The 26,563-nt window shown below is 47.2% G+C and overlaps 1 protein-coding gene across 3 annotated transcripts in view; it reads left to right on the top strand.

Annotated features, from left to right (window-relative positions):
• Positions 1-13,779, top strand: part of STK33 (serine/threonine kinase 33) — a 136,068-nt gene extending 122,289 nt beyond the window's left edge. For all 3 annotated transcript variants that reach the window (XM_057316797.1, XM_057316796.1, XM_057316795.1), the window contains one exon: positions 12,964-13,779. In XM_057316797.1, coding sequence (XP_057172780.1) covers positions 12,964-13,164 — 201 coding nt within the window. In that variant the 3' untranslated portion in view covers positions 13,165-13,779. The remainder of the gene's footprint in view (positions 1-12,963) is intronic.
• Positions 13,780-26,563: the final 12,784 nt, after the last annotated feature.

Raw genomic sequence — 26,563 nt, 5'->3', positions numbered from 1 at the left:
TCACCTGCAATAAAACAGGCAGGACCATGGATAGTAAACGCCACCTTCCAGTTCATGGAAGTATTCATGAAGACTCTGGAAAGCTCCTGTCACAGCTGCTGTAGCAGGAATTCCTGCAAGATGGGTAGGAGTTTTCCCTGGGTGTCCTTTAAGGAGCTCCCATGCCTAGGCTTTGGCTGTGATGTCTTGGGAGGAATACATTACCTTGTATGGGAGTTTTTCTGAAAAGTATTACCCCTTAAAAGAAAGACTTCTCATACATTTAACATATTAAGTTTTTTCATGGGTTTTTATGAATAAGTATGTTACTTTGTTAATTATATTGAAGCTGAGCTTGTGCTAGGAAATGACTTCTTTTCTTTCAAATCTTCATTAACAACAGTAAATAGTGGAGTATAAAGTTCTCAAGTGATAACTGAAAATAGAACTTGCCATTTACTCTTGAGCCCACATAGGATTCATATAGTAATTAATATTCTTAAGAGTGAAATTTTAACTTTATTAAAATTATTCTATGAATATTAAAGTATTTCCCATGGGGAAAGTTTTGTTTGTTAAAATTAGATTATATGAACAATTTGATGTGATAGTATAAATAATTTATACCTACTAAATTAAGGAAATTCTTTTTCCATTAAAATTTTTGAAATTTGGCTTTAAGTGGAAATCTGCCAGCAGTTCCTGTTTTCCATTGTATCATTGTTCTTTCTTCTGGAGAATCTCATAAATCCATTTAGAGCTCTGATTTTGTATTTTTTATAAGCCAGGGTGATCATGCTTTTTAGCTAAGTGGCAGAGCTCTTGGGAGATTAGCAGAGAAAGCGGGGATTTGTTATAAACAAAATCAGAACACTTGAGCTGAGCAGCTTTGTCTGTCACCGAGTGATCACCCCTTAGTTCCAAACGCCGGGGTCATCATGGAAAATATGGTCTGCATCTCCTCATTGTTCATGTTTGGATTAAGGTATCCCACTACGCTTTTCCAGACTTGTCTTCAAATAGTTGGCATTTGGCCGTGTCCTTTTTTTTTCATTTCCAATTTTAGCCTAATTTGGGTAATTGTCTTCTTTGAGGATAGAAATGTCCTCTTGTGTATATCTCGTGTTTGATAGGCTGAGTACATCTAGGTAATGTTTTGTGTCTTTAGTAACCCTCTAAATTCCCCACAGTGGGTTCTTAATCCGTTCCATCAGGTTCAACTCCTACAACAGCATTTACTCATCTTCAAATGAGATGCTTGGCAGGCCATTGCTTATTGCAGGAACATGCCTTTTAACATTATGTCCTTACTGATTTCTGATAAGCAGTACAATACTTTATTTATTAAGCTCAAAAAACAATTGAGAAATGAATGTCTGTAATTAAAATGCACTTCCCCATAACCATGGAGGGTGGGACTAAAAATTCCGGATGTAGATTTGCATTACAGAATTCTTGCTTCATAAAGGAGATACTTCTTCATTGTTAAATTATTTATTGAACACAGACTTGAATGTACTTGTTTAATGAAAATGGAAGATTTTTCCAATTGTTTCCTTTCATGATCATTTTTCTCCACTGAAAACGTGGCCTTTACAGTGTCACAGGAGGTGGTACACGTAGCAGATACTTCCATCTAGAAAGTAGAAATTCAAGGTTGCTTAGAAACTTTGAAAATTTATTTTGATCAATGAAATGTATTCATGGAGCAGTTCTTCAAAGACAGGAAATGTTTGAATTTAAATACCATTGAAATTAAACAGTTGAACTGTGGTATGTTGATATATTTCTACGAGAAAGAGTCAGGTTTTCTTGGTATTTGAGTTGAGTAGGATAAAAATTTTCTTCTCTTGACAAATTAAACCTTAGCTTTCCAAGCCCGTGTGAAGCATGTGCAGATTCGGTGGCGCTTCCACAACTTGGGCACACTTCCGTAGTCCGATATTGAAGCCTTGCAATCTGGCGTGCACGTAAAATATAATGGTTAAAAGCACGAGCTCTGGACCTAGGCTGCCTGTATGCAGATCCTGGCTTCACCACTTATCGGCTTTGTGACCTTGGACAAACCTCTTGGCCTCTGGTTCCTCATCTGTAAAATGGGAATATGATCGTAGCAACCAAGGATTAAATGAAATAATGCATGTGACACTCTTGACGTGGTAAGCACTTCATAATGTTAGCCTTTATTACTTCTATTGTTATATCACTAGAAAACTTGCGTAGAATATGACAAAAATTGCATGTTTTTTTCCTCTCAGCTTCAAGTCTCCTTTGGGCATATGTCCTTTTGGGTATGAACAAGCCAAGAAATATCATTTTTAAGGTGATAAGGTGATGCTTGCAACCTCATTTGCCTCTGAGTTTCGTGAGGTCTCTCGGATACTGTGGTAGGTTAGATGATTTTTCCCAATTAATCCCTCTCTGAAAGGGATTTCGTACATTTACAACTTTTGCCATGTGACATTGCAGTTCTCCCTACTGGAGTAGGCGAAGGATATTTCTCATCCCACTAATGTTGGTTTTAGCTCTGTGACTTACTTTGGCTGACGGAATGTTAAGAGGTGAGATGTAGGTAGAGACCTTAAAAGCGTTCGGTGATTTAGCTTGTCCTCTCGTATTTCTGCTACCTGCTTTGAGAAGAACATGCCTGCAGGAAGCCACAGTGCCTGGAATTAGGAAGATTTATAGAGTAGACCTGAATCCAGTACAAAACTTGGCATCTGGTCTAGCCTAGCATGGCCAACCCCTACAGCTAACCAAGACTTTTATAGTCATTTGCTATGTAGTTGTACAGGAAAGAGTTAACACAGCAGACCTGAGCTGCTGTCCTTGAAAAGGCCTGCTTGCAAGGTGGGCCCTTGGCTGGCTTCTGGGAACTTGGATTTGGTTACTATCATTATCTGGTTAAGAATGATTCATTCTGCCCAAACTGTGCAAACAACACGATTTATGCTGCAACCTGCTTTTCTTCTGGGGATCTGGGATTTTGGTAGGTGCCAGGCAGAGACTGCCTACATGACCAGTTCCCAATAAAAACTCAGGATTCCATCTCTAAGACCTTCCCTGGCTGGCAACATTTGACATGTGTTGTCATAGCTCATTGCTAGGGTAATGAAGTGCATTCTTTTTGACTCCTGAGAGAGGACCCTTGGAAGCTTGAGCCTGGTTTCTACTGGACTTCACCTCAAGTGCCTTTTACGTTTGCTAACTGTGCTTTGTAATACATTGTAGCAATGAGTACAACTATATGCTGAGTCCTGTGAGTCCTTCTAGTATATCATGGAACCTGGGTGGGGGGTGGATTTTGGGGACGTCCCAAACACCATGGTATAATTGCAGCAATAGATGACTAATACAGGTACAAATAACTGTGCTAACATGAATCTTGATATGTTGTTCTTTGACCCAATGCTATTTATAATGCCAATTGCTAGTTTGAATTCATAAGATTTTGTCCCTACTACTCCTACTAGAACCTTCTGTGTAAGGCTTAGCTTTCACCACAAGCTTAGCCAGACTTCCACAGTTGAAGGAAGTATTAGTGAATCATTTCAAATCATTTCCCTCCTCTCCCAAGGCTGGCTTTTGCCCAGCTCCCCTTAGGGACTATGGCTGTTAGGATATGCTATGTATCTTTTCCCTATGGAGAACCAGCGCATTAGGTTGGGTTATAACAACTATTGCTATAATTCCATGCACATTAATTTGAGTCTATTCATCTCTTATCCTGCCTTTAAGCAATAGTTGTCATATGTATTATAGCTACCTAATTATAAACCCCACAAAACAATGTTTTAATTTTTGCTTTAAATAGTCATATGTATTTCCAAGAAATTAAGAGGACATTTTGTCTGTTATACATACTCGGGGTATTTACCATTTCTGATGTTCTTTCTTTTCTGAAAATCCAGTTTTCCATCTGGTATCATTTCCCTTCAGCTTGATTCAGTCTCCATTTCTCTGTTAAACCTACCTGGTGAATATTTAATTTTAGGTATTATATTTTATTCTAAAATTTTCACTTGATTCTGTTTTATTATTTCGATTTCTCTTCAGAGATTTCCTTTATTCCTCAAAGAATATTTTCCTTTACATCATTGGTAATAGTTATAATAACTGCTTTAAAATCCTTGTTTGCTAATTCCAACATCTGGGTCACCTTAGGGTCTGTCTCTACTGATTATTATTTCTATTGAGTAGTTTGGGATTGTATCTTAGACATTGGAAATGTTGTTATGCTGACTCTGGATTTGACTGTGTTCCTCCAAAAAGCATTGATGTTTCTGTTTTAGCAGGCAAGTAGTTGGTTGGATGCAAATTGCAAATCGTCTCTAAGCCAGCAGTTCAAATCTTCAGTCAGTTCATTTCTCTTTAGCTGGGCAGAATGTAGGGTGCCCCTTCTCTGGCAATCTCCTTTAAGGGATTCCCTCATTACCTTCTTGTGTCCGTGGTTGCCTTGAATTCTGTCCTCTAATTCTTTAGACTAGAGAGAGAAAATTAGAAAAGTGTCCAGGGTTGGGAGAGTGGTGGTGAGGAGCACATTGCCATTGAAGGAGCAACATTTGACATATCAACAGAAATAATGGAAGCCAGAAGACAATGGAGTGACATTGTTAAAGTGCTAAGTGGAAAATGAAACAAAACTAAAAAACTGCCAACTCGGAATTCTATATCTCATGATAATTTTCTTCAAAAATAAAGATAAAATAAAAAATATTTTCAAGTATGTAAAAGATGAGAGAATTTGTTACCAGCATTTCTTACTATAAGAATTGCTAAAAGAAAATTCTCAAGGTAAAAGAAGATGATCCCAGATGGAAATCTGGACTACAGGAAGGTATGAAGGGCAACAGTAAGGGGAAATATGTGAATAAATATAAAATAATGCTGACTCCTTGAAACAATAGAAATAATAATGGATCTAAGCCTTCATCTCAATAAGCTAGGAAAAGGATAGCAAATCAAGCACCCTCCCTACAAGAGGTTATTGTGAATGATTGAGCCCCAATAAATTAGAATATTTATATGAAATGGTCAGATTTCTTTAAAAAACATCAAAGCAGATATACAAAAATACAAAATCTGAATAATATTATATTTACTTTAAAAACTACATCGAAAACTAATGAAGTGTACTGTATGGTGACTAACAGAACATAATTTTTTTAAAAAGTAAAAACTAAAAATTGAATCTGTAATTAAGAACTTTCCAGTAAAGAAAATTTCAGTCTCAAATGGCTTCACTGGTTAATTCTTTAAATATTTGCAGAAGAGTTACACAAACTCTTGGAATATTTCCCAATTCATTTATAAAGCAAGTATAACTTTAATACCAAAATATGACAAGGATATTATAAGAAAAGAAAATTGTTAGCCAAAATCTCTCATCAATATAGATATAAAAATCCTAAACTCAATATTAGCAAACTGAATCCAGAAATATATAAAAGAGATAGCACATTCTTGATCAAGTATTCCAGGGATGTATGTTTGGATTAACATCCAAGAATCAACCAATATAATTCACCATATTAATAAGTAAAGGAGAAAAGCCATATGACTATCTCAATAATTGTGAAAAAAGCATTTGATGAAATTCAACACTCAAACATGAGTAGTAGACTGGGAACAGATGGTAACTTCTTTTACATGTTAAGGGATTTTTATATTTAAAAAAAATCTCCTCTAAAGCTAATATCATTCTTTTTTTTAAAGCTAATATCATTCTATTTATTTATTTATTTATTTGAGGGAGGGGCAGGGAGCAGAGGGAGAGAATCTTCAGGCAGACTCCTGCTGAACGGGGAACCTGATGTGGAACTTGATCTCCAGACCCATGAGATCATGACCTGAGCCAATACCAAGATTCAGATGTTCAACCAATTGAGCCACCCAGACACCCCAAAGCTAATATCATTCTTAATGGTGACATATTGAACACTTTCCAGCTGAAGGTAGGAGAAAGGCAAAGATGCCCCTTTTGACTTCTCTTTAATATTGTACTAGAGATCTTAGCCAATGCAACAAGGCACGTAAAAGAAAATTAAATGGGTTGGAAAAGAAGAATAAAACTATCTCTATTTGCAGATGACATGATTGTGTACAAAAAATCCCATGGAATTAAACAGGGTGCAAGATCTATATACAAAATATATACAAAAATAAAGTGTATTTTTATATACTAGCAATGAACAATTAGAAAACAAAATCTTAAAATACCATTTAAAATATCACAAAACGTAAAACACTTAGTCTTAACTCTAACAAAATACGTGTAAAATATTCATACCAAATCCCACAACACATTGAAACTGAAGAAGACTGAAATATTTGGAGAGAAATACCATGTCTGATGTTATGGATTGGAAGATTTTTACTGTTAAGATGTCAATTCTCCCCAAACTGATTTAAAACTTTAAAGCAATCCCAATTAAAATCGAGGGTTTTACTTTTCTGTTAGAAATTGACAAGATGATTCTAAAATTTGTTTGGAAATACATAAGACCTAGAATAGCCAAAATCACTCAAAAAAACAAAGTTGGAGAATTTACATGATGTGGTTTCAGCCCTTACTATATAGTTTACAGTAATTAATATAATGTGGTATTGATGTAAGAATAGACAGATCAAGGAAACAAAATACAATCTAGAAATAGACCCACCCTTAGGTAGTCAGTTGATTTTTGACGGAGATTTCAAAGCCATTCAATAGGGGAAAAGATAGGTTTTCTTTTTCAGTAAATAGTGCTGAACTAATAAGTTATCTGTATGGGGAAAAATGAACTTTGGCTCCCTAGCTTACACTGTACACAAAAATTAGTTTGAAATGTTAGTAGACCAAATCTAAAAGCTAAACTGTAAAGCTCATAGGAGAAAACATAGGAGAATATCTTCCAACCAGAGAGTAGTCAAAGATTTCTTAAAACACCAGGCAGCATTTTAAAAAATCAGATCAAATGGACTTTTTCAAAGTAAATGCATTTTCTCATCTAAAGCATATTGAGAAAAGGAATAGGCAAGCCACAGACAGGAGAGAAAAAAATTGCAGTAGATATACCTAACAAAGGACTTATTTCCCAAATAATGAGACAGTTCCTACACCTCAATGATAATAAGGCACTGCACTTTCAAATGACGCATAAGATTTGAACAGACGTTTCAGATAGGAAAATATACTAATAGTCAATAAGCATATGAAAAAATGTACAACATCACTAGCTATCAGGAAAAGGCAAATGATAATAGGAAAAGCCACAAGGGTATATCACTATATCCTTTCTAGAATGGCCGAAATTTAAAAAGACAAGTTTATATTTTAGTAAATATTAGAGCAAGTGGAATTTCCCTACATTGCTTGTGGATTGCAAAATGGTGTAGTTTCTTTGGAAATCAGTTGGGGAGTTGCTTATAAAGTTAAACATTTACTTGCCATTTATCCAGAAATCCCAAATCTGAGTTCAAAAAAGGACTTGTAGAATATATTATAGCAGCTTTATATATAGAAAGCCCCAAACTGGAAATAGCCCAAATACCCATTAGTAGAAGAATGGATAAACAAACCATGGCGTATCCATTCAATGGAGCACTACGTGGTAATAAAAAGGAACGAACCACTAATACATGGGCTCTATAATCATCTCAATAAAAATGTCTTTTTTTTAAATCTTAATACAAATTTCAATTTAAAAAATGTTAAGCCAAAGAAGTCAGACACAAGAGCACATACTGTATGTTGTTTCATTTACGTGAAGTTTTAGAGAAGTAATTATGTTGAAAAATGTCAGAACACTGGTAGCCTCAGGATGGGAGGCAGTTGAATGGAATGTGGCCGCAGGGAAACTTGTGGGGAGTGGTTCTATTTCTTGACTGGGGCACTGCTTATACAGATCTGTGCATTGTCAAAACTCATCAAACTGTACACTTGAGATTTGTACATTCTACTGTATGTTAAATTGTACTTTAACTAAAAAAGAAAAGAAATTTATATCTCTCTAATTCGCAAGTTAGATTTTATTTTCATTAACTCCTTACAAGGCCCAGCTATTTATGTAGGTAGCCTTATAAAAGAAATATATATATTTGGAAGTTAATTACCCTTCTTCCCTTTGGTTTTTCTTTCCCTTCCTTCTTCCTCCTGAAAACCACAGGAATGTGAGGGAAAGTGGGTGACCGTTGCAAGCAAAACTGGAGCTAAAAACTTGTATCAGAATGTTCTGTCACTTGGACCTTGTGCAGGCCTATAATTTGAATGTGTGACTCTAGAAATGGTTGCTATGGTGATAAACCACTTTACTTAAATAGCATGTATTTTACTCAAAATTCAGAGAAATGGTAACAGTCTCTAGTAATCATGTACTGGTATTAACTTGCAGGGATATGCCTAGAGCTTATAGGTTTTGCATCCATTATCACCAGATGAGTTCATCAGGTTAAAGTTATGCCAGTGAATAATGAAATATGTATATTTAGCCCAATTTTCTTGTTGCATATCTCCCCTTGCGCACATGGAGCCCCTTTCCAAGATTAATAAAACAAGCTGGAGAAATCAGGCCAAGGGTGCTGAATTACTAAGAGACGAAACTGGAGGAACTTGTACGGTCATCTTTTCCATCATCCTGCCTCCAGTAGGACTGACTATTCTTCACCCGTCCCAAGTGGTAAGAGTCTGTCAAGGATGAGGAACAATGGAAGTGCTGCTTGGGCCGGCCCCTGGTGTAACCATCTGCCCGCAGCACTGAGTCACCGTCTAGCTCCACAGAGCTGAGCTCTCTCCCTTTCTGCATTCTACGGAGTGTGATTATATATGTCCTCTATTCTTTCTATTTCTAGACTGAAGAGCTCTCTCATAAAGAAACCTCCATCCATTAATCATATTAGTAACCTGTCTGTAAGCCTTCTCTGGTTCCTTTATCTCTGTTCAAGCTGATTGCAGTGTTTCAAGTATGAATTCTTCATGATTTTATGTAAGGATAGAAGGATTTTTTTCTTTGTTTCTAAGATGCTTTCCAATGATAGCCAGGTTTTCTTGATCGCTGTGCAACGGTATGTTACGCCAGTATCTTCAGAGAATAATCTACAATGATTTGTAGATCCTTTCTTAAACTGATAATGATGGCCAACAATCTCATAATGATCATTTAGACTCTTTTCCCCTAGAGATGAATATTGAAATTCCCCTCTCATCTTCCTCCCCCTCCATACAATCTTACAGGAGAGCCTCACCTTCTATTTGCCTTTTATGACCTGGAAGATCTTAGTAATTCCTATAGCCTTGGCAATTTCACTTTTCATTTCTCTGTCATGTTACTTACCAAACTGCAAAATTGCATCAGTGACAGCATAGATCCCTGAGGAATCCCCTCAACTATGAGAGAAGAGAAAGAGAAACCTAAAATTTAGATAACCTATAACCTACAAAGGAAATCCCTGAAACATTAAGATTTGTTTATATTCTAGAGAAAAGCCTGGAAGCTGGAATTTGCCTTGGCCATTTGTGTTCAAGGAGATGAGAGGCTTGGCTCTTGGTGAGGAAAGCTACAGCCCAGTCTGAAGGACACCATGAGGGCCGGCCCGCGTCCGTGTTTCTTCAGCATCAGAGCACAGTGTCCAGGGGGTGGCATCTAAGAGGGGAGACTCAGAGTCTTCAGGAAAGCTCTTACAGTTCTGATTTCTAAACAATGGCATCCTAAACTTAGTGCAACTGCAAATTAACAAGAGAAATGGTAGAGTGTACCTGTGCGCGTGCACACACACACACACACACACACAACATTTGACAAGGTACACATACACACACAGAAGCTGCCAAGCATTTGCAGTAAATGTTTGCATAAAGGTGAATAGATTTGCATTGAAGTTACCAGAGAGTAAAGGAACAAATATTGAGATTTGTTTCAGTGCAGTCAGTTTTAGGCCAACTTGGAGTTCAATTAAAATATAGCTGACTATATTAATTTGAATATGTATTAAGTACCAAATTGAGAAAGAAATAAGAAAACAGGCACTCATGTTGCTGGTAAGAGTATAAGTTGGTACAACTGCAGTGGAAGGCGATGTGGCAGTAGCTTTCAAAACTACAAATCCATATACATTTTGACTCAGGAGTCCCACTTCTAAAATCTACATCCCGTAGATATACTCACACACGCACAAAATGACACAAGTACAAGATTATTCACAGCAGCGCTATTTGTACTAGGAAAAGATTGGAAACAACCTGAAGGCCACTGTGAAGGGACTGGCTAAATCAATTGTAGTCTGTTCAAATGAGAGAAGACTACATAGCCGAAAAGAAGAATAAGCACCCTTTTTACGTATGGACATGGAAGGGTTCTCAGGATAATCATTAGTTGAAAAAAATCAGGATGTAGAAGAGTGCTTACAGTGGGCTACCATTGGTGTGAAAAAGGGAGAAGAAGGCATGGCAGTATGTGGATTAGGCTGAACCATATGAAATTGCCATTATTAGGCTGTTTTTGACCTGCAGAAATGACTACCAATTCGGTTTGGTTCCACTTAATATTTGCTGGAAGATGCATGAACTCTCTCTGGAAACGTACACTGTAAATTGATCATGTTGGTTGTCTTTGATGTGGGGCAGAGCTGAGTTAACTGGGGGGCAGGGAGGAGATTTTTAACACTGTGAATATTAAATCATGGGGGTGTGCACCTATTTTAAAAATATGTCACTACTATGAGAAACAAACTGGGGGCCTCAGAGGGGAGGGAGTAGGGGAATGGGATAGGCTGGTGATGTGTATTAAGGAGGGCACGTATTGCATGGAGCACTGGGTGTTTACGCAACTAATGAATCATCGAACTTTACATCAGAAACCAGCGATGTACTGTATGGTGACTAACATAATATAATAAAAAATCATTAAAGAACAAACAAAAAATAAAAAAATAAAAATAAATAAAAATAAAAATATGTCACTAAAATTAGATACGAATAAAGAAAGAAATGTAGCTGAGGAGTATCATCTTCTCATCTTGCTCTAGAATGAAGCTGAGAAATATCATGTTTCTGCACCCGAGCAAGCAAACATTTTGGGTTATTTTCTTCTTCCCGTCCCCTTTGCCAGAAAATTCTGAGGATTATCTTAAGATATCTTATCCGAGAAGAAAATACCAGCGCCTCTGGTGATTTTGGAAAAACTAATCTGCATCACTAGCCCCACCCACAGAGACTGTTTCTGAGTGTTTCTTCCTGGTGATGCAACTTCTAGTCTACTTGAGTGACTCAAGTCCATTAACAAATGGAACCGCAGAGAAGAACGGAAGTGTTAAGCCAGACATGAATACGCACGCCTTAAAATGCCCGAGTCTCTGTTCCTGCTCTAGAGAACAGTAGTTGCAGTGGATGTGTTGAAAAACACTTCCTCGACCCCTCGGATGATAGCTCAAAAGGTGGAAATGTCAACAGGGAGAAGGTTACGCTGAGATTCACCTTTTAATAGGATTTGTATGTCAAGTGAATTAAACTTTCATGAGTTGAAATTTCCAAGATAGGCTTCCTGTCGTAGGGATCAGGGCTGCCCTCAACGAAGCAGCGTCTCTCCCGCCGGCCTGGGGAACGTCGCGGGAGTGGACTCGCACCCCGTGCTGCACGGGGGCGTTCTCAGCGAGCGGATGCAAGCTGTACTGCCGAATGCTGATGCATTCTCAGTATTTTCTGTGTCGTGAAAGAATACACAGAGAAGCAACCGACAAATTTTGTTGGGGAAAAAATCTATGGAGAAAAGGACTTTTGTTACATTTCCAAAAGTATACAAATTAATTTTTCAATGTACAAATATACGAGCTCAAGAATTAGCACACACTTTTACGAAGCCATTCACAGCGGTGTTCTGAAGAGGCATGTATTTAAAGGCTGTCTGCAATACGGCCCACGTCAGGGGAAACTCTCTTTCTCTAAATATAGCTACCCAAACCACGAATGACCCGAAGTTCTGCTGCGGCCCTGGGACGCCCTTGTTCGTCGGCGGATCTGTAGTAAGTGCTACTGCCGTGTATGAAACATGGCCGCTGGTGTCACAAGAGCCGAGTGATCAAAGAATCCAGGTTTATCTGTAGTGTGTTACCTGTCGTCTTTTCACATCCTTTGAAAATTGCTAACCTGATTATTAACTCCTGCGTAAAGTTACTTTGCATTCACCAGAGTGTTAAACGTATGAGCCCTTTCTAGACGGTTCTGCATACGTGAAGCCTGCTCTATCTATTCCCCTGTGTCTCATCCCCCACCCTGCCGTGCCCCCCCTCTCCTAAGACGTTCTCTGCTCTTTCGGAATTCTGTGCTCAGCTTTATTTCAGGAGAGGAGATCGCTTCTGAAATGGGTCAGAGGTCAAAATGGACTCTGCTTCCCTCCTTTTCCGCAGAATCAACGACCATTTCCTCTGCCTGGGGGTGAGGTGACCTGACAAAACACAGTTGCCTGTTGAGATCCCTCCTACTTGTTTTGTAGTTGAAAGAAGCACTTTCACAGCCACCACCCTCGTGCACTCTCAGAGTAAACCCACGAACTCGCAAGCGCATTTTCCCCATTTACCGGGGAGGCTTCGAGACTCCGAGAGGTCCGTGGACCTGCCCAAGTGGAGTGACTGGGATTCAAAGCCAGTCCCCGGAGTCAGCGCAGAGGCGGCCTAGAATCTGGTGGAGATGCCGTGAGTCTGGTTCTGTCCTGGCCGACTTCCCCGTGCAAGTGTTGCCGGACGTTTACTTTCATTTTGCGTGGCAGGAGGTCTGAAACCGTGCCTCTAGTTTGCGCTCCACCAAGCACTGAACAGGCCTCTTGTCTTGAAGATGCTAAAGAAACTTCCTCTGGCATTTACTCACAGCTCTGCCGCGTGATTAGTGCAGGTCTCCCCCCTGGAGAGCGCTCCAGCTTGCAGATTCTGGGCAACCGCGTCGTCCCTTGCTTCTTGGAACTGCTATCTGTTGCTTCCTGTCCGAACATTAATCCAGGCCTTTTCTTTTATTTCCAGTCCACTGCTAATAAAAAGACCAGTAAGAAGGACAACGTGGACACCTTGGACACGAAGCGTACGAGTCCCACATCTCGCAGACACCTTCCAGCCGCACTCACGGGAGAGCCAGAGAAATCCCCCCTGACGTCAAGCCAAGGAACGGCAACCAAATTCATCGCTAAGTCCAGTGCCCTGCCGAAAACCAAGAAGAAACTCTAGTGTCCTTCACCGATGCGCGGTACAAACACAGAGCCGCGCTTTCTGGCGCTAAGACAAGGCAATGCGAGGGGAGAGGACAGGACTATGTCGAGCTTTTAGCCTTTAGCCCCGCTGAGCCCTGCCCTGTGTTCGCGCCAGCCGAAACGCCAAGCTAGGTATGTCCACGCAGCCTGGTGTGAACGGCCAGCCACCCACCGGCTTGCTGGTGGGCTGTGGCTGAAACGGACCCAAGAGGTCTTCGAGAGTTGTTTAGAGGAGGCGAGGGCCCTCAAAACGAGGTGGTGGGCATACTTGCTCAGTTTTACTTCAGATTCTTATATTTAGGCACAATTATTTGTAGGAGAGCCAAATATGGCAGTGGAGGTTCCAAATAATTATGTGCACTTGGCACTGGAAGCTTTTGTTAGGAAATCACTAATAAACGTGCCATAAGCATAACAGCGGAAGTGCTTCAGCCAGTCACATGTGTTCTTGTGATTTTAGGTTGCTATAGATTATTTAAGACAACTTATTTTAAATGTAGAAAAATAGGAGATTTTGTAACTGCTTGCCATTAACTTGCTGCTAAATTCCCAATATATTGATTGAATCAATAAAAAACAGATGTTACCCATGCACGTTAATTTTTACGTTAACAAGAGGCGGCTAGAATAAGGTCCTAGAAGCCCTTGTGCAAATGGAGAGTCTGGCCTGCTTCTGCAAAGGTGGGCACATAACTTTGGGGGCAGGTCGGGAAGCTGGGTACGGGGAAGATCCATCGTTACCCTGGGTGTTACTAGGTATCTCCTTTCCACCTGGGCCAATAACTTTGCCATTGGAGGTCAGACTGGGTGAAGAGATCCTTGCTTGGCCCTCCAAACAAATTCTAAAGAAGCAATTTGCATTTGTTTTACCTCCATAAAGTAATACCCTCCCGCCGTGGGATTGTCTTTGACCTACACGCACGTGACGCACACCTGGCCTGCTGAGCACGCCCTTGTCGTGGTCGCATGTAAATCCACTCGGCCGCTAGGGGTGATCGCAGTACTTCTGGGGATCCATGTGGACGACACCGCGGTACTCGTGAACGGGCAAAGCCAGCACTCGCCTGTGTTGGCCCTGGCTGAGTAGCTCTGTCAGGACCTTCTCAGTGCCTTCAGTGTGCTTCCCCGGCGGGATCCGCCTGCTGACGTGGACCTGCTTTAAATTGTTTAGACTTTATTTTAAAATTGGAGTTTTAAGGTCTTCCTCCCTTACCGGTTATTACCTCCCATCCTTTCAGGAGCCCGTAAGCCGTCTCCGGAGCTTCACGCCTTCTCTCAGGGTTTAGTGAGCCGGGCTTCGAGCAGAGTGTTCTGTTTACCTGCTGAGGAGCTGGCGCACTAGCTAGGTGGGGATTTCCCTCCCGTAGTCCCCCTGAAGGCAGAGGAAGAGCTGGCTGCTGGTTTCCTTGCCGAAAAGCCAGCTGAGACAGTGACTTTGATTCTGCTCATGCCCTGAACCTGAAAATGGAATATTCCCTGTATCTAAAATGCTCTTACTTTCGTAGTGATGCAGTCTTTTCTATCATGTATTAGAGAAGTCTGGTGTTAAATTTAATATTACCCAAATTTCGGTCCACATGTCTCTTCGGTCTTGACTTAGTGATTCTGCTCAGTAAGTTTGGCCAAAGGTCCAGAACTAAGCACTAAGGGAAAAGTGAAGTCCAGTAATGACTTGTTGCTGTATCTGCACCGTTTCTTTCCCCAGCACCAAGCCAGGCCAGCCATCCTTCCCGCCATAAAATCATTCTGTCAACACTCATCTGTCTAGAACTTCATTTGATTTTGATAGAAGCTTAGCTCACGCTTTCTAAAGGGAATTTTCACATTATTTCGATCTGTTATTTATTTGCGTAGAACACCTGGGCCAGGCTGTGTCTGAGCTTTCCCCCAGCTGTTGGACCTCTTCACTATCTGGGAATACGTGGCCTCGCTCTCTTCATTTGCTTTCACGGCTGTGGAAAAAAAGCAGCTCTTCTGTTGCAGAATGGCTTTCGGTGACCAACAGGCCAACTCCAAGGCATTGGTAGCCATGACTCTGACCCCTCCGGCGCACTGCGTGGAGGGATGGGCTTTGCATGACCCAGAGGGACACTAGGATGGCACAGGGCTGGCGTCCTTGCCAAGGCATGCAAATGCTGATCACACTGCGACTTGAAGAGCAGACAAGTCAAGGCAGGAGATAAAATCGATCAGTGTAGGCTTGGGGCTGAGGAGTTCAGCTGAGGAGAACAGAAGATGCTATCAGAAAAGGGCTTAAATCAGAGGAGAAAGGGAGATGGGTTGGGGGGAAGGGAGCAGAAAGAAAACAAAGTATAATTGCTCTAGAACACTGGATGCCAACACATGGTTCTGCCAAAGCGGGAGCAGGCGTCGGAGGAGGGATGCGCCGCCGAGTGCTGGCCCCCGGCCCGGCCGAGGGGGAGCCTGCCCTCCGTGGCCTGTGCCCAGACACACCCAGGTGAAGACCCAGGCCAAAGAGACAAAGCCCGGGGGCTGGAAGCTCAGAACGGCTGCACAGTGGCCACAGGACAGCCCTTACCTTTGAGTGGGAATGCTCTGGGGTGTTGGGAGGGGAAAGGAGAAAAAGACCAAAACATGTTGTGCTTATCACTGAACTGCTTTGTTTAAATAATTCTATTTGACTCCAAATTGTAAGTTCCAGGTTAGACACATCAAAAGCAGCCAGTCTTGAAAATGAAGCTTTTTAAATTCCAGCCCTGCTGTTGGAACAGAGAGAATAAAGGCTTTGTTCAAACATGCATTCCCAGCAGTAAGCAGAGCTTTGAAATTGGCCGGGGAGGTTGTGTCCTGTAATGGTAGCACTTGGCTGGAGACCAAGAAGCTGCGGCCTCTGGGAAATGCCCCTGGGCTGGCTGTTTTCCATCTGCCCCTCCGGAGCCGCTCCGCCCTGCTCTGCCCTCTCCGCTCCCAGAGGCTCATCTCCGGGGACCGCATGCACGGTGTCCCTGGGCTTCTGTCAGTGGGAGGCCCCCACAGGACCGCGGAGGGTGCGAGAGCGGGGGGCCAGTCTCTGATTCCCCTGTGACGTTCCATGCTGGGCTGCTGGGAATTCACTGTATTCTTTTTGCAGCCCGAGCCAGCCAGGAGCAGGGGCTGTTGCCCTGAGTACCGTGTCTTCCTTTGTGGGCCCCCTAACTTACGCTCAGTCCCTTTATAAATAGTGTCTTTGTTAAACTCTCGACGACCCCATTTGACGGTACCATCGGTCTCTTCCTGGGGCCAGAGTGATCCAGACCCTCTCCTTGTCGGTTCTGTCCCGCCTTGTCCTTTGACCTGCGGCCGTGTTGTCTGTGGCTGCCAAGCTCCTACCGAACAGCGGCCAAGTGAAGAGCGAGAAGCCCAGCTGAGTTCTTCCCGAAGCACGCGGTGTTCCTGGGCGGTCCCTGGGGGTTGAGGGAAGGGATGGCGAAGGAGGTTTCCCACGGTTGCACCTAGGCAGAGCAAAATAAATCTAGCACGAGCCCACTGTCCGAAATTGTCTAGACCCCTAAGTTTTACACTCAGGTTTAAATGCCAGTCATGGCTTGGGGAGCCTGAAGAAAGCAGTACTGTAACGGCCAAGGGGACCTCTGGCCTGGGCCACGAGTGCCCTCGGGGTCTCCCGGCTGGACTGGAGGTCCTGGCAGACGCGTCCAGGGGAACCGGTGCGGCCAGAGGCGCAGGCAGCCCGAGGACAGGCCTTCTCCCGGGGCTGCGCGTTTCATCTCCGCCAGCGCTCAAGTCACTTTACAAAGCATTTTAAAGTAAAATGTCCACTCTTCAAAGGTCTCACCTAGCTCAGTTTTACTCTTCAGGATCCTGTATTTTCCGAGTGAGCTGGCTCAGAATTGGTTTCGATTTCTGTGCAGTACATTGTTATCACTTAATTCTCATGGGTGAGCCAATTTCCTTGGCTTTTGTTCTTCAAAGGAAGGCCATATACAGTGTCTGTCTAGCATTTTTGTGGCTTCCATCCTCGGTCGCCTGTATAATCAGCTCAACTGTTTCCTCTGTGCCAGTTCTTTCGGTTGCCCTGAAGTTGGCGGAGCAGCCGTCGGCAGAGGGTTAGGGATTCCTGCTACCGCCCCAGCGGCCTCACTTCCGGCAGCAGGTGCACGTGGGACGGCGGACCGTGGGGAAGACCACGAGGGCTACTCCAGTGTTGCCACCTGCTAGCTCAACAACTCCCCTCTCCGTTGCCAGGTGCCGTCCCAGGCATGTTAGGTGGACCCAGTGAACCCAGGGTGAAGACCTCAGAGGACTTCCTCCCCAGAACCCATGACAGTTCCTGGCCTGGCCCAGGGGACGGCGCCACGGACCAGTGCCGCCATGTGCCCCCCTCCTAATGGGTTGTGCGGCCTCTTCGGCTCGTTCACAACCCTGGTGCTACGCAGAGATTGCACCAAGCTCCCTGCTCTTGGGGGACGGACACACACTCTTTGACCCTCTCACCCATGACAGGCCACGCCAATGAGATCCTGACACCACGCTGTCATTTAGAAGAGATTTTTCTCATCAGCAAAGGGGCAAGTGCAAGGTGCCAGTGTTGGCATCTGCAGTCTGACCCTGGGGCAAGGCAAGCGGGAGATGAACCCACGGACGCCTTCCCTGGACCCTGAGGAAGAAGGCCGTGCTCGGAGGTGGCAACTAGTATTTCCTGGTCCGGGCCTTAGTTTACACTGAGTGTACTAGAAATCAGAGCCCTCTTGGAAGGTGGACTTTGACCCATATTAGTGGAAGGCATCTTGTCTTTTAACAAAAGCCCGTCTGTAGGGTAATGACGGAAACTAGCAGCAGCATTCACAGGGCACTTAGCACATGCCGACACTCTCCTAAGCATTTTACATGTGTTCTTTTAATCCTTTCAGCAACCTGTGACTTTGGTACTATTGTCTCTGCGAAGGAGTACATTAAGGCACAGAGAGGTTAAGAAACTTGTCTAAGGTCACACAGCTCAGGAGTAGCAGAACAGAGGTTTGAACCCAGTGGGGGAGCTCAAATATGTCACCGGTGTGCTACATGCCTCTCAAGGTCTTTGCGGCGTAGGCAGAGACGGCTGCCAAGTTCGATCTCAGAGTTGCAAAAGGCCCGTGGCTCATGAGCACCTCCATCTCCCAGCAAAAGCCGAGAGTAGTCGTGTTGGCAAGTTTGGGGTTCGAGGTTCCAAAGTGGAGTAGGGTTATTTTGCGTGTTGATGAACTTGAGTAAGGTGCGGCCACACCGTACCAAGGAGTGCTGCGTTCGGAAGGACTTTGCGTGACAAAAATAAATTCTAAATGCTTTGACTGGTCATTGTCAGGAGCAGTCTTTGGAAACCTTTGAAGTGTTTTTGATCAAAGAGAGAAAAGAGGCCCGTGGCCGTCTGGACAGCTCTGTCTGTGCAGACACGAGAGACGGACGTTCTCCGGGTGCGGGCGCTGTCGCTCACACGGCACCTTACGCGTGGGGGGCTAAGGCTCACTGTCACAGTTCCGTTTCCTGCACTGCGTCACCAGGTAGCGGCGCAGCTGTGCCACGGCGAACAGGTGCAGAAGTCAGCGCACTGCCCCGCCTTCCTCTCACGCGTGCTTGTAGCTTTTACCATCCTTACTGCTTTAAGCTCCTGTTTTCCTCGTCACACTGACAGCACCTGGTTCAGGGAGCACAGACTGTTTCCAGAGGCTCGGGTCCACTCTCTGATGCAGGATGAAGGAAACCTCTGCTCTGGAAAGAAGCCCAGCAGCCAAGGACGGCGCCTCCTGCCCCGGCTGCCATCTCTCAGCCTGCCGTCCATCGCTTGGTCCCAGAAGAGAGGCAGCTCTTACCCTGGGTGCTCCTCTGGAGCTTTGGAAGAAAGGCTTCCTCCCAGAGCCTGCTGACACGGGTGATTTTTTTACAAGACTGTTTTCCCTCCAGAAGAGTTACCCAGTTGGCTTAACCCCCTTCCTCCCATCAGTGGGAACTTAGTCATGGGACCTTGGTGCTTCCGGGGCCTTGTCCGGGCCCCATGCCCTCCTCCCCCCAGTCTGGAAGCTCGGCAGGATGTCTTGCCTGTGGTACATTCTGCTTACCTGGAGGAGAACAACGGTCTGGCCGCTGCTCATGTCTCCGTTGGCCTCCAGGGTGACCAGCACGACACTGCAACAAGGACCAGGAGTTGCACGAAGAATGTTCACTAAGTAGAACTGGATTGAGAGACTCAGTTGTTCGTTCAAGAAATAGTCGCTGATTGACCCTCTGCTGTCGCCAGGCACAGTGATGCGCACTGGACATAAGAGCAGGTAAGAGACGGTCAAGGTCATTGTCCTCGAGGAGCTTGCAGTCTCGGTGTGGGGCAGATGATCTAGATCGGTACAGATGTGTAAGATAATTATGTACTGTGTCGAGCCAGGAAGGAAGTCATTAGAATGCCAAAATAGATCATGACAGGACGGCATCGGGGGAGCCTTTCTGAGGAGGCTTGAAGGCTAAAGGAGGGGACGCTTTGGGCAGAGGGAAACTGGGACAGAGCCGGGTAGACTCCAGGACCTTGACCAAAGGCCAGGATGGTGGGGGGGCGGGGCGGGCTGTGGCCAGCCCCTGCAGGGCCTCGGGGGCCACAGGAAGGAACCCATTTATTCTAAACACAACAAGGAACCACTAACAGGTTTCCAGCTGGGGAATGACATCTGATTAAAGGTTCACTGTGTCCTCTATGGAACAAATGACTCCAAGGGGAACAAAGAGAGAAGCAGGGAGATTGGTTAGGGGACATTGAGTAAGATGGTGGCAGAGAAGATGGGGAGAAACGGATGGAAGTGAAATATGGTTTGGAGATAGATTGATAGGATCCAGTGAGGGATGAGACGTGGAGGGTGAAGAAAAGCGGGCAGGGGACCAAGAAGGACTTTCGCCTTCAGTAACCAGACTGATGGGGGTTTCACTCACCAAGGAAGACCTAGTAGGGGATTGGCAGTGAGGTGAAGAGCTCCTCCAGGTCGTCCGAAGTTGAGATCCTATCAGACTCCACTATCAGAAGTGGAGATGGCCTCTTGAGGTGCATTTAAAGGCCAGAGTGGGTCACCGTGGCTTGAGAGGAGGGGAACGGATGTGAGGAGAGACCCAGGATTAATAGGGAGGTATGCACGAGGGCTTCTGGACACGAGGCAGGGTCCGGGGAGACCCAGGCATCAAGGCACCGTCTCAGTCATGCCCTCACTGAGGGACGGGGCATGGCTGTGCTTGGGCAGGAACAAGCATGGGGGTAGGACAGATGACATGACGTGAAATGCCATTTGGAGAAGTGTCCCTAGGAGATGCGGCCAAACCTCCTTATGGTTGACGAATAGAATCTGAATAGTGACAGGTAGCAGGTCTTCCCTGGCTCAGAATTCCATAGCCTCCCTTCAGCATAAACCAGAAAATGGTGGACCAGATACTTTGCCAAAGACCAAATGTGCAGAATCATGGCCTGTCTGCACGGTTCCTTCAGCCCAGCTCTCCCAGGGCAGGCACCCCCGCACCCACAGCCACGGATGAAACGCTCCCTGGGATGGGGGCTCACTAGAGAAGTCTTCCTGTTACCTGATGCCTGCTCCTCACTGGCCCTTCTGGAACTCCTTGTGCTCCCTAACAGCCCGTCAGGCGTTGGAGGTGATCCCCACAGCCCTGCGAGGCTTCTCTGGTTTAGACGTCTCTGCTTCTCTTGGACTCCTCCTCAGATGACATATTTCTTGGGCCTTCAGTCTAGTTCATCTGGGTCTTTTTCCAAAATGAACCCGGGCCTCCAAGTGTGGCCTGCCACCCCCAGTCCCCTGGACACCGGTCCCTGTCCCCGGGGCTCACCATGTTCCTGTTAGCAAGAATTTGTGGACAGTCTGGTTTGAGTTTACTAGCAGAGCCTTTCACGATGACGCAGCCCTGCAGGACATTTCTTTTCCTTTCGATGGCCTTGCGGCGGACTCTCAGTGACCACAAAAGAGCCCCCTCCCAGCGTGATGCCAGCAGGGAGACACAGAAGCTGCCTGGGTTGGATCTGGGGTCCAGAGTCCTGGGATCACCCAGGAAGACAGACGCATTTTCCTTTAGTGCCTGTCTTTCCCCCCACCCCTGAGCTGCGGAGAGGGGAGAAGGCACCAGCCGAGTCGCAGGCCTGCTCTCCAGAGAATGCACTGATGGCTTAGCCGCTGCGGGGTGGGCTGAGGACCCTCCAAAAGGATGAGCTGGAGATGTCCTCCGGGTTTGTGTGCCCAGATGTCTGCAAGCCTCCCCCCACGGGGACATATCAACATCTCTGACTAAAGTAAATGGCCCTGAGCCCTCCCCGGACGTTGCCGGCAGGCATCTGAGTCTTGTCAGAGGACCCTCTCCCCAAACCCCTGCAGCCTTCCCGGGCGTGTTTGCATGTGTCCTTGCTCACGTGCCGCTCTGGGCCTGCCAGCAGAGGCTCCGCTAGGACACTGGAAACCAAAGCATCACTTCTGATGTCCTCGCCCCCCACCTTTATCTCCAGAGTTTCTGCCTCCCCAGCTTCTGCACCACTGCTGGGGTGCCATGTGTCCAAAGCGACAAGGGCTGGGCCCAAGTCCCGGCTTCCACCCAGATATGACAGGGCAGCCAGGCCTCGGTCCTGGCATGGTCTCCCTGCGGGGCACCCCCCCTTCCAGCGCCTGATGTGGGCGCAGCTTTGTGTTGTGGGTGGACGTGGGTGACAAGGGGGTGCCGAGGCGCATGTGCTGTAGGGCGTGGGGTGGGGGTGGGTGGGCACGTGGGAAGGAAGGTCACGTGCACTGGAGAAAGTGCAGAGGGCCTCGGCTGGAGGGCCCCTGGGAGATCTCTCAGGCCTTCCCAGGCCCTGCTCCCGGGTCTCGGAACACACACACAGCCCTGCTTCCTATCTGGACCCCAAAGCAAGTGATGGGATTTGCAGGCAATTTTCGAATGTCAAGGAACGTAATGGAAAGAGCATATGAGCCTGTGATGAATGGCTCTGACCACACTCATACCCGAAGTTTTTGGCTGACGAAATCTCTCAAACCACAGAGCCCATAGAAGCAATTTTAAAAGGTATCTTTGGGAGTGCAAAGGGTAGGATGTAGCCCGACCCCTCACTGCACAGCAAGGCTCAGTGAAAGGGCTGTTCTGGCTGCTCGGTGCCCGCTGGGCCAGAGCCAGGAGGTGGATGCTGCGTGGTCTCTCGGGACCCTGTGCCCAGGATGTCCCCCGTGGGATGAACCTTCTGGATCCCATGTGGGGGCCAGGCAGGCGCTGCGCCATGACCTGGTCACCCACAGCTCTAGCAGTCCTGCACCCAGGAGCTGGCCGCCCTTCTGTCTGGGGTGGCAGCAAGAGCCTAACCCGAAGCCACTGTGAGGGCGAAGGGCCTGGCAGGAGACCCTCAGCGGCCCGAAGCCTCGGAATACCCTTTACCCGGCCCGTAGGGGTCCCATCACTGCCTCTGGTGCATAAGAGAGATTGAGACGTGTTTTAATCAGTTTTTATGGGGGTTGTTGAGGACCAAGGGGAAGGTGGAGGGGTCCACCGTGCCCCCACATAGGCAATGGGAAGAACCACAGCAACCCAAGACCGTAGGCGTTTATTCATCCATCTTGGTTAACGAGGGCGCGATCTCCAGCTTCTCATTTTTGCTTTGGCTGTGACATAGTTGAAGGGAAAAGGAGAATTTTATAAGGCGCACAGAGGCACAGCGAGGTTCCTGGCTTTGCCGAATGGACCGTTATGCAGGATATAGGACCACCCGGAAGGAGAGCTCAGATGCTGGTGGAAACAGCTTCAGATTCTGCCACAGAGGACCTTTTCCTGCCCCGGGGAAGAGCGTGGGGGGACTTCAGGGACGGCAGGAGCCAAGGGTGGCAGCCGGAAGCTGTGATCGCGCTTATTGAAAAGAAACGCAAAATGAAAGCCTGCTGGGACAAGGTGTTATTTCCAGCGTGATTCTCGGCTCTGCTTCTCGGCTCCCCGAGGTCCCATCTGATGAAGAGAGCAGCGGAGAGACAGGAGGAAGGGGAGCTCCGAGTGCCAGACTCCGCCTCCAGTGTCCTCCCTTCTCCTGGCTGGGGCTGAAGGTTCTAAATAACACAGACACGTGTGAGCACTCGTGTGCAACTTCTGAGCCTCACTGCTGCAGGGGACAGATTTGAGCTTGCCCGCATGACATGTTCAGACATATAAAACTCACAGTTACACTCTGCCCCTCCTGCCCAGGACCCAGGGGCCCAAGGGTCCCGCCTCAACTGGGTGTCACTCAGGAACCACAGCTCCAACCTCGCTTATCCACCTGGGGCCTCTCGGGAACATTCCATGGCGGCTGACTTGAGAAGGAAAGAGTGAAGGAAGCACCTGTCCTGTTGGAAGCCTGGACATCTCAGCGGCCCGAGTACCCAGACCGGGGGCTGTGTTCTGCAAGCTGACTTTCTCTCCAAGGCTCGCTGATCCCCACCACTTCCCAGGGAGAAAGAATTCACAGGTACGTCGCAGACAGCTCGCTGTTCGCACCATGTACCAACTGCGTTTTTACTATTAATGAATATAAGTTTAAACACATTATGAAACGATTCTCCGTGTCCTTGAAACCCCTTCCGTGTTGCTCCATTCTCGCCTTGATGGTGCGTGGTCAGCTGTTCGGGGAGCACACATTCTCGGATTTTATCCCCAGGGAGGAGTGTCTCTGTGAACAGCAGTGCGGGCAGGGAGTGGCGGGTACACCTCCACGGCAGCCACGGGTAGAAACGTTCCACGTTTCTCCTTCACTGCTAGGTGGTGGGAAGTCCCACCCTGGAAACCCTGCTGCTGCGAATTCGTGTCACAGCCCAGGGTAGGCTGAAGCCACACGGATGAAGCCAGTTGATAGAAGGCTGTGCTGGCGAGACGAACAACTAATTAAAACGACGACCACCCCAGACTGTGTTCTTCGAACCCCGCGAGCGCGTGCTGCTGTGGGAGCTCTGCCAGCCTTCCCAGGAGCGCTCGGTGTCCGAATCCTCCAGAGACTCTGGAAGCACATTGATGAATTAAGTTTATGCTGCATGATGGGAAAAGGTTATTGGTTAAAATTCCTCCTGGGAAGGGAAACATACTTCTTTGTGAAACATCCCTTGGTGGGTCCTTGGTTTAGAAGACAAGCTGGCCAATGGGTGTGAACCAGATCGAAGTGTCTGGGGAGAAAGGGGGGGTGGGGACAGAGTCCATCTGGGAGAGGAGGCAAGGGAGGAGAAGCCAGACGGTCAAAGCCCTCCATTTGCAATGTGCCCTCTCTGCGACGACAACAGCCCTGTTACTGACCGAATGGTACACCCCTCCCCAAATTCATGTATGTAAGTGCGTGATCCCTACTGTGACTGGATTTGGAGGCAGGGCCTTGAGGGAGGTCACTGGATTAAATGAGGTCATACGGGTGGGGTCCTAGTGTGATGGGATTAGTGTCCCTGTAAGAAGAGACATGGGAGGGTGAGGACACAGGATGTGACAGGCCCCCATCTGCAAGCTGAGGGTCCTCACTAGGAACCAGCCCTGTCGAACCTTGACCTTGGGCTTTCTCACAGCCTCCAGAACTGTGAGAAAAGAGTATCTGTTGTTGGAGCCACACCACCTGTGGTAGATCGTTAGGGCAGCTGGGGCTGACTCCTCAACCCCTGACTCTACCACTCTCCCCTCCTCCCAGCTTGCCAAGCCCTGACTGCAAGGCGGGGGGCGGCTGGGCTCTGGGCTCTGATTGCCCCTTGTGGGGGACGCAGGTGGACCCCCGGGCAGTGTGAGAGGCGGTGGGAGCTGACAGACAGAGAAGCACCAGAGGCCCGGGGAACTGGAGACCCCTTGTGAGGGCTCTGGACCCCCACAGGCGGGTAACTGGGACAGGGGTGGGAACGGGGGGAGGGGGCACATGTAAGTATGGGTGTTAGTAAGCAGGAGGCTCACAGCAGGGAGTGTTGGTGGGGAGGCCCGGGATGGAGGAAGACAGGAGGACAGGAAGGGCGAGGACCTGGGGAAGCCCCTGCACTGGGCCTGGTGGCGAGGAGAGGCGGACCCTCCAGGTTCCCGAGCAGCCTCGGCCCGTCCTGAGAACCACCACTCCAAGGCTCCAAGCCGGGAACCAGCTTGGGTGTCTCCAGCTGAGGACTGGAGCTGTGCTCCTCCAAGGGCTCCAGACCCCAGCCCTGCCCCTGGGGCCCGGTGGCTGGGATGAGCCCCGGTGAAGAGCGCTCCTGTCCCTACGTCCTCGCGCGTGGAACAGAAGGTGAAAGGGCGCGGATGCTTCCTGCCTTGCTCTGACTGCCTCATCTCGGGGCCGCAGGGGCCTCCCTGGGGCCAGGGGAAGTTTGACCTCAGGATGAATGGAAGCTGCCGTTCAGGAGGGAATCGGTAAGAGCTGAATCGGGCCCCTTGAGGGCGGGGCCAGGCTCCCATGGGGGACGCAGGGCTTCAGAACTGGAGGGGTTCATTAAAGAGGGCTTGAGAAATTCATAAACACCCAGCAATGACTGGCAGGTGCTAATTTCTTCTTGGTATTCACAATGACTTTCTGTCAATTAGGGAGAGAGCGCGCCCAGGGGAGGGGCGGCCAGCCAGACATTCTGGCACAGGCGGGCCAGGCGGGCTGCCCATCCGGGGGCCTTCTGAGGCTGAGGGGTGGCCGGGACACAGCTTGACTTTGAGGCCCCTGAGAGCGGGGCAGACTAGCCCCCGAGCCCAGGACGGCCTGGCCATCAGGGAGTGTCTCTGGGGGACAGGCGGCATCGTGCACGGGCAGGCCATAGCGTTTAGGTTCCTCTTTCAACCCCCTTAGGAGGACTGGGGACACACGAGGCTTGGGTGGGGGCTTGGGCAGTGGCAAGATGGGCAGCCTTCACCCCCGCGGAGATGGAGAAGGTGGGTCTGTGGTCCGCAGGGCGGTTGTGCTTGCTTGCGTGTCTCGAATGGGGAGGATCCTGCCCTCTGTTAGGGGGCTGCAGGGGTAGGGTTACGAGGTGGAGACCACCCCCAGATTCCTGCTTCCGGTTCTCCTTCATCCCATGCTCACCGCCCTCCTCCCCCCGAGCCCCCACCCAAACAAAGCCAGGGCTGAGCTAGAGCTCTGGGGCGGGTCACTCCGGACAGCCCGGGCCCCTGGAGACAGCCTGGGGACATGTGCGTCTGCGTACTTGCATACGTGTGCTCAGCATGCCTGTGTGATCGGGAGTGTGGGTCCGTTGCCTTAGTCTACACGTGCGTCGTATCTGTCATTGTGTGTGCAGACGTGCGTGCGACTGGGAATGCCCGGCTGCTCAAATCCTGATCGTACCACTTTCAAGCTACGAGTCTTGGGCAAGCCACTGAATGTCTGACTCATTTTCCTCATCCAGGAAATGGAAGTGTGTTGTGCTCACTTCATGGGCTTGCTGGGAAGACCCTATGAATGTGTG

This window comes from Ursus arctos, unplaced genomic scaffold, assembly GCF_023065955.2.
Source record: "Ursus arctos isolate Adak ecotype North America unplaced genomic scaffold, UrsArc2.0 scaffold_22, whole genome shotgun sequence".
In the NCBI taxonomy this organism is placed as follows: Eukaryota; Metazoa; Chordata; class Mammalia; order Carnivora; family Ursidae; genus Ursus; species Ursus arctos.
The sequence above is the reverse complement of the archived record's forward strand: the minus strand, read 5'-3'. Positions and strand labels throughout refer to the sequence as shown.